General features: G+C 36.6%; 1 protein-coding gene across 5 annotated transcripts in view; it reads left to right on the top strand.

Annotated features, from left to right (window-relative positions):
• Nucleotides 1–16479, top strand: part of NTRK2 (neurotrophic receptor tyrosine kinase 2) — a 315336-nt gene that overhangs the window by 35891 nt on the left and 262966 nt on the right. For all 5 annotated transcript variants that reach the window (XM_070431418.1, XM_070431417.1, XM_070431419.1 and 2 more), the window contains exons 7-10: nt 679–747; nt 3181–3335; nt 15528–15664; nt 16160–16292. In XM_070431418.1, coding sequence (XP_070287519.1) covers nt 679–747; nt 3181–3335; nt 15528–15664; nt 16160–16292 — 494 coding nt within the window. The remainder of the gene's footprint in view (nt 1–678; nt 748–3180; nt 3336–15527; nt 15665–16159; nt 16293–16479) is intronic.

Raw genomic sequence — 16479 nt, 5'->3', positions numbered from 1 at the left:
ATTATTTTTCCCATATATGACATCTTTTCTTTGATTGGTCCACATCTTAAAATGACATGTCGTTAGAATAGTTCAAGAAAAATTCTGACATACTCCTCCTAATCTTCTGTTGTTCTCTTCATGGCATTATCTAGTTATTAGAAATTTTATAGAAATGATCTCAGCAGAGTTTATTAATCAGTAGCTGTTTTCTTTCCTATGAGGATGTGTTAAATCCAGTTCATATCCAGAGTTCTGTATGTCACATGACTTCAAAATATTCATGACACTCATTTTAAAGCATCTTTTCTCTCTGGTGATTTTATGGTTTTAAATTAAATTAAATTTAATCTTTCTATTATTTGTTCAAAAGGTCAGAAATCTATAGGAGGTATATAACTTGGCTCTGAATCAGCATATGAAAAATAAGCTTTTGGGTAAAAAAGAGACATAACATAGACAATAGGAAAATTATGTTCCACCCTCTGCTCTCCCACCCCCCATTGGCAAGAATGATAGTTAGGAGAAGCAGGAAAAACTAAAATATCACTTCTGGTAAAAGAAAGAGATGATTGGGTTTAAGTAAGGCATGGGCCATGATCAAATAAAATTATATTGTGAAAAAAATCTCAATTTGAATACTTTATTTCTGAAATATATCATTTTAGATTCACATTTAATCTTTTTTATTCCTTTCAGCAATTTTACTCGAAATAAACTGACGAGTTTGTCTAGGAAACATTTCCGTCACCTTGACTTGTCTGAGCTGTAAGTAATGATTTTGTGTTTGGTGAAAATTTTTTCAAGGAAAAGGGCAATTAAGTATTTTTTTTAAATGAGTGATGCTGCAGATCTATTTTTATGTCAAAATTCTTGAAAAATGATTTCTCAAGTTTTAGTTACTTGTTTTTTTTTTCCTTAAGAAGACAGGATTGAGTAATAAAAATTAGAAACCACAATAGTAATATATTGTTTATGATAAGTTTAAATGTTTTTACATAAATGATTTATTTTGTAATGGAGGGAAAATATTTAAATGTGTTGATGACTAATAGCCAGAATTTCCAAGTGTGTTCAATTTTTGTGTTATCACCATGAAGCAGATGTAAATTGTTGACATTCCTATGGTTAAAGGTGCCTAAAGAACCCTGCAGCAGAGGTTCTGTGTAGCAGAGGTGGGCCAAAATGGACAAGGCCTTTGAATACCAGGCAAAGCTTTTGCTTAAACTGTATGTGGCCTGAGTTGTAGGGTCTACCCCATTCACAAGGAAATTGGGCAGATTAGAAGATGTCACTAGTGGAGCAACAGCAAGCTAATTGGTAGCAATGAGGGTTACATGATGAAAGTCTTAGTGATTGGCAATGATTTTGAATAAACTGAATTCAGGTAGTTGAAATACTAGGTTTCTAACACAGGAGTAGACAAATGAAAAACTTAAGGAAGATACACAAAATAGAATAAGATACTCTATAAATATTTTAAGCATGACTGCAGAAAATTTTCTTGCTTGGTTAAAAATTAGAGTTCTGATTCCAAATTCACATGTCTCAATATTCTCCCTGCAACATATTTAATGAATTCATTCAACAAATGTTAATTGTGTGCCTGTTACAAATCAAAGTAACATGGTAATAGGCCATGGTGATAGAAGATCTCTGTGGTCCAGGATTCTGCTATGTGGTGGGAGAGGTAGAAGTCTAACATGCACACGTAATAATAATCACTTCAAAAGGAGTTTGCACAGTGAGCTAGAGGAAGAAGCCAGTTGTCCACCAGCATTATGTGGTCATAGGAATATCGTTATATGTAAAACTGAAGAACCCCTGGCTTCTTTATCCCCTCTGATGATTCAACCAGACTATCTTTTTAGAATGATTCTTTAGTTTTTCATGTACTCAGACTGCCAGGAAATAGCTCGAATGAGTGGGGCTTAAACATTGTGGATCTCCTCAGCATTGTATTCCATATCTAGTCGCGCCAAATCTTATTTTGGTGTTGGAGGGATACATGGAGGCCATCAAGCAGACACAAATTAAAGAGTCTGCCATGATCACATTTCCCCAAAGAAATTCCCAGAAAAGTCTCCAGGGATCCCTGAGATTCTTAGAACCCGACCAGAAAACCACAGGAGTAAATGATGCCGCAAAGCCCAGGTCTGGTCCTCACGGAAATCTTAAGTATTGTGGTTAATTCCAGGCAGAGCCTATGTAACGATTTTAAATGGCCTCATTTAAAGGCTCATTACCATAAATGGAATTCATCTTAAATAGGCCACTGAGTATTATAAATAAGCATTTAAAGATTTTTTTCTTGTGGTTTTTATTTTCCTCTTGACTATTTCCTCCTTCACCAGTCGCAGGCCACAGGAGTCCAGGCAGCACGGCTGAATGGTAGCTTTCTCTCAGCAGATCTTCTCACAGTGGGCTTAGAGGCTCAATCTGGAGCTCACTGCCCTTGCTTTCTGAATTCCTGGGCTTGGTGTGTGTGTGTGTGTGTGTGTGTGTGTGTGTGTAGCCATGTGAGCACATGCACACATGCATACCAGAGGTCCAAGAGCTCCCTTGCAGATTCTCTCTCTCACATTCACTCCACCTTTCTTGCATCAATCAAATGAACTGTGGTTGCAGAAAGCTGTGAGCACCACCCGATTAGCTCTCACACTTTAGTTCTAGCATTGGATTTACAGTCTCATTTTAAATGAAGATGACACTTTTCTGCCCCCCACTGAAGTTTGAGCTTATTAAATAACACTTCGATCTCCAGCCTGACCAGAAATAAGTATGGTAGTATTTCTGAAAACTTACTGTTGGCATCTTCACTTAAGATCTTCTTAATAACTGTATAATAACAGTAATAAAATGGTTACAGCACCTTAGTTCCCCCCATTTTATGAGACACACTCTTTTTTTCCTACATTATAGCTATTTCTGTACTTACCTTGTTTCCCTATTATTCTGAAAGGTCTTATATCACTTTGCATCTTTTAGCCTTTACAGTGGTGTTTGCACACAGCAGAAGCTCAGTAAGCATTAGATAAATTAACGAATAATAAGTAGTTACTAATATGTTTTAAAGGTAGGTATGACTTTCAAAGATGGCTGGTTAGAAAGAATTCATAATTTTGTAGTGCTTCAGGAACATGAATGTAGTTAAAATAAAAAAAGAGAAGCCTGACTGGGTTTCATTTTTGTTCCATGTAGGATCTTGGTGGGCAATCCATTCGCATGCTCCTGTGATATTATGTGGATCAAGACTCTTCAGGAGAGTAAATCCAGTCCAGAAACTCAGGATTTGTACTGCCTAAACGAAAGCAGCAAGAATATTCCCCTGGCGAACCTGCAGATCCCCAATTGTGGTAATTCACTTTTAAGTCAATGAGTTCTAGTTGCTATTAATTATTCTAATTGCCTTTGTGTGGTAGAGAGTCTGGGAAGATTACCACTACCCAGATTTTATACAGTATGCTGTTATGTCTCCAATGAATTGGGCAACATTTGTGTGCAGTGTGGAGAAATCATTTGGGAGCAACTTTGCTGAACATTTTTTGCAAGTAGAATATTAATTTTGAATGAATGACTTTAAAGTGCACAGAGAAAAAAAGCACACACTGTATTCCTTTGTTTCTTTGTTCATTCGTCTGTCCATCCATCCATCCATCCATCCATCCATCCATCCATATATCCAAAAAGTATCTGCTAAGAGTGCAGTACTCCATTGGCCACATACAGGCAGTCCTTGGGTTATGTCAGACTTGACGTACATTGTTTTGCGGTTACGTCGCCATCTCCCATTTACAGTATTTATTAAAAAAAAATAAGTTCCGTCATTTCGACGGAATATACATACGTGCTTTATGTTTTTTTAATTATTTATTTACCACAAGTAAAGGTCAGGAATTGTTATCTTTCTTTTAAATTTTTTTTACTGTTTCACTTCATTACTGCTGTGCATGTGCTCCAAATGAGTGACTGGGTGCTTATGTAGGTGGATTCTGACTTATGGCGAAAATTGAGTCACATCACACCACAGGAATGGGTCTCTGAGGTAACCTGAGGACCTACTGTATATATTTGGTTGGCCCTCAGGCCATGTAGAGGGAAGGATTTCAAGGCGATAAGGTGTCCTGGAAGCATAAGAAAATGCAGTTCAATCCAGATGCCAGATGTCTATGTCTCTGGATGGGGCTCCTCAGATTTTCCCTTACAAGTGCTTTATCCCATGTCTAAGTTCAAAATCTCTTCCTTTACCCTTGTCCCCACTCCTCTCCTCAGCATTTACACCTTCAGAATTTAAAATGGCACCATGTGATGAAATCACAGCTCTCTGTGAGGACTAGTGTGTTTATAGGGAAGTAGAATCCAAGGGTGCCTGTTAGGATTTTACCGCTAAGGGCCTCTGGGACATACCTCTACAATACTCACATATTCATATTATTCCTCTGTTGAAATTTTAATCAGTTAGTCAACCAGTTAAACAGTTCACAATGATGTTTGATCTTCTGTCTAGAGGTGACTCAGCAGGAAGCTAGGTAGCATTGGTTCTCCACCGCCCTGAGGAATCTTCATATTGACCATAAACATCCTGTTCTTTGTTTTCAGAGGACCCTATTGTTTGGGGTCCGTTTTCATTTAAGGAAAATATAGCTGCTGCTTATTTTTAATGAGAATGTAATGAAAGGAAAGATAAGTGTTCACTTCTGACCCTGAAGGAGCTTAGAAGATAGCAGTTACCCTTCCCACAGATTTTTCTGTAATAACTAGAGATGTTTGGCTTTAGAATGGGAGAATCGGGCTTGGTTCCCTTGCCAACTTCCCTCAGCTTTCTTTGCTAGCCAAGGGTGAAAATAACAAACACTTTTAATATATATCTTTTCCTGATAAGAAGGTAACTGTTCTCTGTTCTGGCATAAATTTGTGCTGCTGAGAGAAATTGCCTAGAGGGACAAGAAATGCAATGTTGAGTCACCTGGCCTCTTGGCCAACTCCCAAATCCCCACGGCTGTTGTGACCACATTGGTTCAGCAACCACTGAGAGGAAAAAAGAGAAAGCATCTAACTCCTGCTCTGATTTCACAAACTGCACTTAGTAGATGTCTGTTTTGCCCTTGCCTGAAACCATTCTATTTCTTTGATTTTAATTTTCAGCCTCATTGTCTCGACAGCATTCTGATAATGTACTCACTGTATGGGTTGTTGACGGGCTCTAGTGATTGTGAAAGGGGAACCATAGCAGTGACCTGGTCCTTATTTTTCCTGATTGATTTGTCAATTTTCAATAATTTTTATATGATTCCTACAATTAGTCAATGCATTCTGTGTATGAGAGTGAGACTGAATCCACGTCAGAGAGAGCATGTGCTTGCTTGATTGAGTAGAATCTGTTTATATTCATGGTAACATTCACAATTAATTTCACTGTCACCAATGCTTTTCAAAAAGCAACATTATAAAAGGAGAATTGACACTTATTTTTTTACCACTTTTATGTTCTTATGTTTTATTTTTCTGTTATTTCAAGTGTTTTCTTTACTTATTTATAATTGTACAAATCATGTTGATACATTTTGTTGTAAAAATAACTCCCTATATATTATACATAAAGCTTGTCTTTTTCTTGTTTGTGACCATTTCAGGTTGGTAGTCATAGATCGATCATATTTTTTTAAATCATTGCCTGGTATTTGTGGCAGAATAAATCTTACATTAAATCTTCCATATTGATGGACATTTAGTTTCCCATTTTTCATTGCTACAAAAATGTTTCAATAAGCATATGGACAGATGCAAAGATTTTTCTAGAGAACATAGTAGGAATCATATTTTTTTGGTTCATATGGTTTACACTTTAAAAAATGGTTGTACTGATTTATAGCCACCCTAGAAAAGTATATCTTGATATTAGCAAATGTATTCTTTGTCTCTCTAAAAAATACATGGTACGTAATTGCTTTTTAGTTTGCATTTTGCTGATTGCTATTGAGTATCTTGTGAACATTGTGTTTATTCTTCAGTGAACTACCTATTTATATCCTTTGTCTAGTTTTCCTTTTTTTTAATTTTTCTTCCATTGGTAGTGTTATTTGTTTTATTTTTCTTAATTCTTTGAATATTATAAATTATGTTTCTGTAAATGTATAATGATAAGATATTTACCATACATATTTAAATATATTTCTGTAAGTATCTAGAGATAACCCTTCGTAAGACAAGATACTTTTACTTCTCTTTACTTCTTTCTCCCATTTCTCAAATTGTTTTCATCTGAGATTTTATTTTAGGATTTACTTATTTTTTTTCAAATTTTTATTTATTGATTTGAGAGAAAGAGATTAAGAGAGAGAGAGAGAGAGAGACATCGACATCTATTTGTTGTTACACTTACTTATGCATTCATTGGTTGATTCTTATATGTGCCCTGACCAGGGATCGAACCCACAACCTGGCGTATTAGGAGGATGCACTAACCAACTGAACTCTCTGACCAGGGTATTACTTGATTTTTTTAAAGATTTACTATTTTTTTGTGTACCACTGATCTTTGTATCTTATTACTTCCTCTTGGAGTGGTTTTTCATTTTGCTGGAATGTGTTCTCTAATATTTTTTTCAGAGAAATTTCAAAAATAAAATCGTCCCATTCTTGCCTGGTGGAAAATCAGCCTGTATTTTTTACTTCCCAGTGGTATTGACTGAGTATAAAGTTCTCTAGACTCAAAATAGCTTCTTAGGATTTCGCAGATTTTTCTTGTTTTCCAGTGTTGCTGATGAGATGCTTGAGGCCAAGCTGATGCTTATTTCTTGATAAATAACCTCTGCTTTTCCTTTTGAAGCTTTTAAGAGTTTCTCCTAATCCATGTTATTCTTAAATTTTAGAACAATGAAATTAGGTGTGTTTGTGTTTAAGAATTTATTCTGGTCAATATACAGCATACCCTTTTAGTAGAGGTGTTCCCGTCTTTCGTTCTGGAAGAGTTTTCTAATTTATTTAGATGAATGCTTCCACTTCTGGCTCCTCTCTTCATACCTCTCAATCTTTCTGTAATACTTTCCATCTGCTTGTCTTTTTGTGCTGCATTATGGGAAAATTGGTTTCCTCACTACTTTACCCTTCAGCTATTTCTGAAGCTACTGAATTTTTCTCTTCCAACAGTCAGTTTTTAATTTCTGCAATCTCTAGTGATTGGTTATTATGATTGAAACGCCTCTTTCCACATTGGAGCTCACCATATCTCTACCGTGTCACAGCTCCTAGCATGACTGATTTTCTCCTGGCAAGTTCTCACTCATTGCTTCTACTTGGAAGTGGCTACAGTTGTTGTTGGATTCTGTGTCTATGGTGAGGAGGTAAGGGTGGAAAGTTTATTCCTTCTGGTGTTGGCTAGTGACCCTGTGGCTTGGCCTCCATGGGACTTTACTCTGTCCTACAGTCCACCCCTTTAGTCTTGGGTCGGCTGAGAGCCTCCCTGTTTTAACTAATAACACATACTATGTATTCATTTAGAGCTGTACTGTTTTTGTTTAATCCCATTTCCCTGCTTTCTCTTGTCCAGAGGTTCCTCATAGTTTCTTATCCATCAATAGTATGCTTCCTTGTTTTTCTGGCTTTAATTTTTTTGCGGGGGGGACTAATTTCTAGAAATTTGAGATGAAAGGCAGATACTTCAAAGTAGGGCTTAGTTAACATATATTAATTTTCTTCATGATGGCTTCCAAAATTTTGTTCTTTTTCAAGTTAGATTGAGCAGTAAATTACACTAGACTTTTTTTGGATTTAAATTCTGTCCCTGAAACTCCATGTTCAGGAATTCAGATGATATGCTAATATCTTCAAGTTAGATCTTGTTTGCAACATGGATTCATGCTCAGAGGCTTTTCTTTTGGGTCCCACCCTTTTCAAGCTTTTAAAACATATTTGTTGTGTTTAATTAAGTCACAGTATGCTAAATTCTTCTTATTTCCACTTCTTTTGATCAAACTTTTCTCAAGAGTAACTCCTAAGAGTATGGTCTTATATGTTTTATTGTTGTAAACCAACAATTTGCCAATAACTATGGCCATTCAATTTAGTTAGCAACTAGTAATATTTTAAGTTCAATAACAAAGAGCTATTGGCAATTCATTCTTTATAAGGTAGGTTTTCTTTAAAAATGTCTCCTTTATTAAGGAGTACAAGTTGCCAGTCATAAAAATAGTCACAGGGATGTGAAGTAGAGCATAGGGAATATAGTTGATAGTACTCTAATAACTATGTATGGTGTCAGATGAATACTGGACTTATCAGGGTGATCACTTCAGAAGGTATATATAAATGGCTAATCATGATATTGTCCACCTGACAGTAATATAATATTGAATGTGAACTGTGATTAAAAACAAAATAAAAAAAAACTTCCCACTTTAGTATCTTATCATGTCAGTATTATATTGTGAACAAATTGTCAACATTTTATATGCAAACATGAATCCCCAGACTGCTTAATGTATGCTTTGAACATAATAGGGATTTGATTAATATTTGTGGAATTGATAATTAATAATTGCATGAACATATTATATTAATGCTCAGATTGGACTGAAATTTTAATATAATGTTGCAGATATTTCAGTTTCGTAAAGAGAACCTAAATATATTTTTCTAGCCAAATTATACCATATTTTGTAGTTCTCTTTGAAATTTTTATCTTCTTGCATTTTAAACTTTATTTAATTCTGAAATTGTGTGTATTTTTTAAAATTTTGTTTTTCAATTACAGTTTGTGTTCAATCCTTTTTTGTATTACTTTCAGGTGTACAGCACAGTAGATAGACATTCATATAGGTTACAAATCATTGTTGCATTTCAAAAGGATCTTGTTCCTTCTTTTTCCTTCCTCCCTTAGTGATTAAGGGAGCATAGCAGGTGGGGCTGGGAAGTTTGTGCAGTTCCCACTAGCAGCACAGTCAACATGGCTCACAATATTTTTCTAACAGTCCCCTCTTGCCGTGAATTATGGTAAATTTATTCATGCCGTGAAACACAGTGAGGTCTGTTTCTCCACAAGGTTCTTTTTAACCTTAGAAAAACTTTATTGACTGCAAGGCAATAAAATATGTTCATATAACATTTCCACATTATTCAGAAAAAACAGGTGCTGTGAGCGTTGGTTCTGAAGACAGAAACTGAGTCACACAGGTGCTAATGAAGGGAAGTTATTTATCATTCCACAAAAATGTCCCTGCTACTTCTTTTCATGTTTTTCAATGAAATTACTCATCACATAGCATATTTTAAATTTCTGTACTCAGTTTGATCTTCAGTAGTTAGTTTGCAAAAAGACTTTCACTTTCATTGTTTTATACTGTAATTATAATTCAAATCTCTGGAAGAGCGTTTCTTCAGGGAGTGTTAGTAGTGAATGAAATGCTCTGTTTTAACTAGATGGCAAATATATTTAAGAAAGTCTGTATTCCTCTGGGTTAGATCAAAACAATACTTCAACGCATTTAACTAGTTAGCATGTCCAACAGTGAACATACGGTGGTAATTCAGGTAATGGTTGAAGGACTGTGAGAAAAGGAGACATGTAATACTTTCAACAATAAAGTTTTCTGAAAAATGGTAATGTGCATAGTGAACAGAGTTACAAAATTTTGTATAACTTTTTTTAAAAAAAATATTGCAGGTTTTTTTTTTTTTTAACCACAGAGCATCTCAAAGAATTAAGATTATCAAAGAACACACTACACACTTTGGGGTAAGTTTGGTGGACTAGGTGATTGCTCAGACCACTGTTGGTTTAAGAATAATAGTTGTAGAAACAGCCAGAACTGGTTTGGCTCAGTGGATAGAGCGTCGGCCTGTGGACTGAAAGGTCCCGGGTTCGATTCCGGTCAAGGGCATGTACCTGGGTTGCGGACACATCCCCAGTAGGGGATGTGCAGGAGGCAGCTGATCGATGTTTCTCTCTCATCGATGTTTCTAACTTTCTATCTCTCTCCCTTCCTCTCTGTGAAAAATCAATAAAATATATTTAAAAAAAAAAATAGTTGTAGAAACAGAAGCTTACTGAACAATTGTTCAACATCCATTGTCTAAACTCTTGCTACTCCAAGTGTGGTCTGTGGAACAGAGAGTTTGTTAGAAATGTGGATTCTCAGGCCCCAACCCAGACCTCCTGGAAAAAAAGCAACATTTTTAACAAGATCTGCTGGTGATTCATGTGCACATTAAAGCTCTGGTCTAAAGAAAGTCAGCCTTTTTCTAGATGGTTTATGATTTTCTGCTGAGGTCTATAGGCTGGTATGTTTTTCCTGAACACATCCAGGTCAAGAGACACTGACACAGAGGTGTCTGTCTGCCTGGGCAGATGCCCATCTCTTATCTCCAGTGAGGTTTCTCAGAGTGCAAAGGACGCCATCTCTGAAGCTCAAATCAGGATCCCATTCCGGTAGTGCTAGAAGCTGTTGGAAGCATTGCTGAGCTTTGCTCTGTTCTTGTGCCGATTTCAAATCTTATTAAGCCAGGAAGTAGTGCCTGGCAAATGGTTTATCCTGCCTTGGCTATTCATGCTTCCCAATTCATTTTTATTGTGCTAATTAAACCTCAAGTGATATTTCAAGTACAGATTGTTTTTTCCATTATTAACTCTTTGGCCAGCATATTAATGCTGTAGAATTAACGTGAGTCAGATGCTTACTCATTTGTGGAAGACTTTACATTTAAAAGATCTAGACTTGGCCAATTTTGCACAGATTCCCTTGGAAACTGCTATGACAGGGTGATACAATTTCTCTATAAATAAAGGAGACTCACTCTTCCTTCACAAATAGACATGTAATTATTTTTTTTAATGAATCAAATTTCTAGATCATGGATATGTGTTGGTATTTATGGTCTGTGCTAAAATGGATATATGCAGTCTGGGAGATAGTGTAGTATAGTTGTGTAGATCCTGTGTTTTGGGTTCAAATCCCAGGACAAAGATACTTGGGCAACTTGAGATGTATTTGACTTTTTCAAACTTCATAGTCTGCATTAATTAAATAAGGGCAAAATACTTAACTTTAAGATTGGTTGTAAGGATTAAAATATACAAAAGCTTAAAATATTAGAGAAGAATATATGGTTTAGTGAATGCCTATGTAAATGCTATTATTGTTACTGTAATTAAACAAATATTTTTAGAACTGTTAGTTATATAAGCTCAGGTTTGAAGAAGAAAACTATAACAGATTTTATAGTGGAAATTAAGGTTATGGCATAGGGTTCTCTACTGAGAAACTCTTTATTTTTATCCCTTTCTGCTCAGAATTCCTAAACTATGAGATACATTTATAAAAGGTAGAGAATTCCTCCCATAGGTTTGTATTTGAGGTACCAAGAAGGGTGTCCCCAAGCTCCATTGGTGTTTTCTGGCTGTGAAGAAGGTCAGACCTTAAAAACAAGCACCATGGCAGGCCCTGGCTCCATGCTCCCTCCAGCATCAGCAGATAAATTTGTAAGTACAAAGGAGATGGCAGAAGAGTCAACAAAGCACACAAGTTAATTGCAAGCTGGAAAGCAGCTGGATGAGTAGTAACTGACTTAAAGGCTGAGAGTGCTATTTACCAAGTTGGCAATGGGGAAAGGCAAAAAGAAGCTTGGTTTATGTTGCAGAACTACTACAAGGCTCAAGAAGTGACAGTACAGGCAATGCCAAATACAGGGGGTTGGTTGAAAGTCTATTAAGAAGCAGTTAAGCTGAACCGGTTTGGCTCAGTGGATAGAGCGTCAGCCTTCGGACTCAGGGGTCCCGGGTTTGATTCCGGTCAGGGGCATGTACCTTGGTTGCGGGCACATCCCCAGTGGGGAGTGTGCAGGAGGCAGCTGATCAATGTTACTCTCTCATCGATGTTTCAAACTCTTTATCCCTCTCCTTTCTTCTCTGTAAAAATCAATAAAATATATTTAAAAAAAAAAAAAAGCAGTTAATCCCATTTTTGTTCCATACACCCTGGGTGCCTGCACCTCTCCCTCCTCAGCATGTTTATTCTCTAAAGAGCATAAAATGCTGGCCACAGGATCTCCAGATAGAGTTGAGGCTGTGAAAACCATAAGAAAATGATGGAGTTACATACTGAATATCGATATTTTCAGCCTTCTTCCTTTCCCATGGAGAACAGGGAAAGAACATTATTTGAATAATTTGACCAGTCCTTTCCCAAAATGATTTAATAATATTGACATCAGAGAGTACCCAGTAGGAGGCCAATGCTATTTTCCTACATGAAGCCAACAATGAATAAATATGCAATGCTTCTAATACCTCATTCTTACGGATGTATGAATGGCCACGGATCACCAACTGTTTGAGAAAATCTTATAATATAAAAGATACACACAACATGATCAAAGAGAGAAAGGAAAAAAATTACAAGAAACAAAGTTGATATGGAGAGAAAACAATTAAAAAGAAATGATCATTAATATCTCACAGAAATCAGAAGAGGCATTGCACCTATAAAAGAAAAACGGGGTGCTATAAAAATAAACACCATTCACGATCAAAAGAATGAGATTTGGAAAACAAATACATGGGACAGAGGAATGAAAACCTCAGAAGCAGGTTTGAAAGGTAAATCTGAGATAATCTCCTGGTAAATAGAACAAATATACAAAAATATGGAACATAGGAAAGGATGAAAAAAAATTTGATGGGATATCTAGAAGTTTCAACATCAACATTAGGAGATCTCAGTGGTGAGAAAGCATTGCATCGTTGTTGAGTTGGCATCTTTATTTTCCCTTCCTTAGGGGTACATATGACAGTGTTGTAGCCTATAATCAGTGCTGACTTAAATTTGATAAAATGTAACTATTTCATATGATGGTTCAGCTGTTTGTAGGGTTTATATTTTTATAATTAAATTTTACATCTAGACAGCCTAACTTCACAGCATATATAAGGGCGTGAAGACAGAGTATGTTGAATGTGCTATGGGCATGTGCGGAGGGCTGGCCTTCTGTGTGAAAGTGAACCTTATCTTCCACAGCGAGAGGTCAGTAGATAGTGTTAACACAGGGAAATCAAGAAGTAGCAATATAGGCATGGCATTTATCAATGTAGAGATCAATGTCAAAAAAGAACCATTAGGAGATGAAATGAGTGCCTATGGGGAATAGGAAATAATGCCACATGGGTGAGGTGAGACTACTGCTTATCACAAACTAGACTGAATGTTTTGCATAACAAGTTTTGTAGAACTATAGACTCTTCAAACTATGTGACTATATATTTATTTTTTATTTTTTAAAATATATTTTTATTGATTTTTTACAGAGAGGAAGGGAGAGAGATAGAGAGTTAGGAACATCGATGAGAGAGAAACATCGATCAGCTGCCTCCTGCACACCTCCTACTGCGGATGTGCCCGAAACCCAGGTACATGCCCTTGACCGGAATCGAACCTGGGACCTTTCAGTCCTCAGGCCGACGCTCTATCCACTGAGCCAAACCGGTTCCGGCTATATTTTGTTTTTAAAAAGTGACCTAGATTATACCACTGACTTCAAGGAGATTTTTCACTACATAGCCCTTTTCTTATATCTTGCCTTGACAACTTGTTAATAAATTGGAAAGCTTAATTGTCATGGAAGTTGTCACCAAATATTAGAACAAGAAGTTAGAGCTCGGTCTTCTAAATGAACAGCTGAATTTTATAGAAATTTAAAGAAAACACGTGGATAGAGGAAATGACTCACCCAAGGCCACATAGTATGAGTCAGATTTAGGGTCTCGGGCTCCTGACTCTTTTTTTTTTTTTTTAAATTTTTATTTTTCGCTAAAAGTATTACAAAGGGTATTACATAAGTGTCCTTTTTTTCCCCCCGCCCTCCTGACTCTTGATTGAGAGTTCATTCCTATTAACTGCACTGCCTCTTGATCACTCATATTTGCTTCATTGTCCTGTATAACTCAGAGGATTAGGGGCCTTTTGAAACCCCATGAAAGACACAACATTGCTCTCTATGAATGCTGACAGGAAGGAAGAGTTCTGAAGAAGTCACACCAGTCTCTGCAAGCCAGAACTTGTCGGGAAGTCCTCTGCTACTGGTGGGAATACCATGAGACATGCTGTATAAATCTTGTTTCAGTCTGGTGTTAGTAATAAAGAATAATGGCTTTGTCATCAAGGACTGCATCATAAGGGAAGGGTGTATACATAGCATTGTGAAGCTCAGATGGGTCACAGAATGCTAGGTGGGTGGGTTAATTGCAATATAATGGCCATTGAAGATGAATTGCCTTTTCTGACCTGTAGGTTACTCCTGAGTTAATCATGTGTCATAGTTCCGTGGGACACAGCTGCTGGGGTGAATGCAGTCCCAAGCAGTTTCTGATACCAAGCAAGGGACTAGCTTGACTGGCAGGATCTGACATACTATTACATGCTCTAGGACCTGTCTTCATGTGAAAAATACTGTGATTCCTATATGGTTAAAAGCAATGTAAATACCTGATAGGTGTGATAGTTTAATGAAGAGACAGCCGCATCAATAAATGAAAGCTAGCATTTGAAATGTAAAAGTATTGAAATGATTCTCTCCTGAAATATTGAAAAAATGCTTATCAGGTTCAGAATTTCATCAAATAAAGAGTACTTTCTCTGGGTTTTTCTACAAAAGAACTTTTCATTGGAATAAGGATCCATCTAACTTTTTTCATCATATCATAAATAGAATGACCAATTTTATCCATCATCTTTAACTGTGACTTACATAGCTTTGAAACATTGTAATTCTGCCATGGTTCAAGCTTCATGCCTTTGAAACATGCTTTGAAATTACATTTTCTTTCCATAGTTTGATTCTCTTTCAAAATTGAGGTCTGGTAGTAGGTTAGATTTATGAGTTACTTAATGCAAAAATGGATTTATACAAAATGTAGATGCCTTTCACTCTTTTGTTCTTGACTATAAAAAAGTGGAGGGAGCCCTGCCAGTGTGACTCAGTGGCTGAGCATCTATCTTTGAACCAGGTTGTCACGGTTCACTTCCCAGTCAGAGCACATACCCGGGGTGCAGGGTTGATCCCCCGTAGGGGGCATGCAGGAGGCAGATGATCAATGATTCTCTCTCATCATTGATGTTTCTATTTCTCTCTCCCTCTCCCTTCCTCTCTGAAATCAACAAAAATATATTTTTAAAAGGTGGAGGGAGATGGGGAGCTAAGGTGGTCCCAGACAGATGCCTGTTTATGTGGAAAAAAAAAACAGACTAGTAACTGTAGAACAGAAAAAGAAGTAGAAGACATAGTTTTACAAACTAGAGTTGTTTTTTGAATAAAGTTATTCTGCAATATCATTTTTAAGAAATGAGTAAAATTTGCTTTCTAATCTTATTACTGCACATTCTTGGTTCACATTAAATCTGTAAAACTTACCAACCTGGCTCTTTTTCAGATCAACATATATCAGTCTCAGGAAGTAAATAATAATTAATTTTAAAGCATGAAGAGTTTTCAATTTATTGCTGTGATTTTAATAATGTATTTAGTTGTATATGTCTCCATTTACTTCTCTTATTGCACAGGTTTGCCATCAGCAAATTTGGCCGCGCCTAACCTCACTGTGGAGGAAGGGAAGTCTATCACGTTATCTTGCAGTGTTGAGGGTGATCCAGTTCCGAGTTTGTACTGGGATGTCGGTAATCTGGTTTCCAAACATATGGTAAGACTCGTCTTTGGTTCTGTGTTCGTAGACAGATGAGAGTACCTCAGAACTTGAGGTTTTATTAACCTAGTGATGATCATTTAATATTTTATAGGAGCACATGAGGAATTGTTGGTGTATATTTACTTTCTATTTATTCTTAATTAACAAAGACTAATGCAGGTTTGCATTTTAGTTATGTAAACCCAATAGACTGGCGAGAGTCTATGTCTCTAGTGAGCTTTTTGTGTCATCATGAGCAAGGTGAGTGACTCCTTTTCCCTTGGAGGAAGGTAGGTAGGCGTTTCAGGATTAAATCAATTTCACATATACAATTGCCATCTAGAGAAATAGAACAACGTCTGATTTACTCCTTTGCCTGTGCTTGATTAGGCTGGAAACCTTTTCTGATGTTATCAAGTATTTTCTCTAATTAGGGGAAGAAACCCCAAATCTTGTCACTTTGGGACCAGTCCTAACAAAGATTATCTTTGTCTGTTAATTCATTTGTAGAATGAAACAAGCCACACACAGGGCTCCTTAAGGATAACTAACATTTCATCTGATGACAGTGGAAAGCAAATCTCTTGTGTGGCAGAAAATCTTGTAGGAGAAGATCAAGATTCTGTGAACCTCACTGTGCATTGTACGTAATCAGACCAGCATGTGTTTTTAATAGCAAATGATCGTGGACACCCCTACATTTGTCGTTGGGGCACCCTGGGTGCTGCTTACGTGTGTTAAAAAAAGGTGTATGCCGTGTTCTGTGCATACTTAATTAAGAAATGTTATCAGCCTCATTCACTTGTTCTATTTCTGCTAATCTTTCTTGC

Source organism: Myotis yumanensis, unplaced genomic scaffold (assembly GCF_028538775.1).
Source record: "Myotis yumanensis isolate MYYU_CA2020_CCGP unplaced genomic scaffold, mMyoYum1.0.hap1 SCAF_12, whole genome shotgun sequence".
NCBI lineage: Eukaryota > Metazoa > Chordata > Mammalia > Chiroptera > Vespertilionidae > Myotis > Myotis yumanensis.
This window is presented reverse-complemented; position numbering and strand designations above follow the sequence as displayed.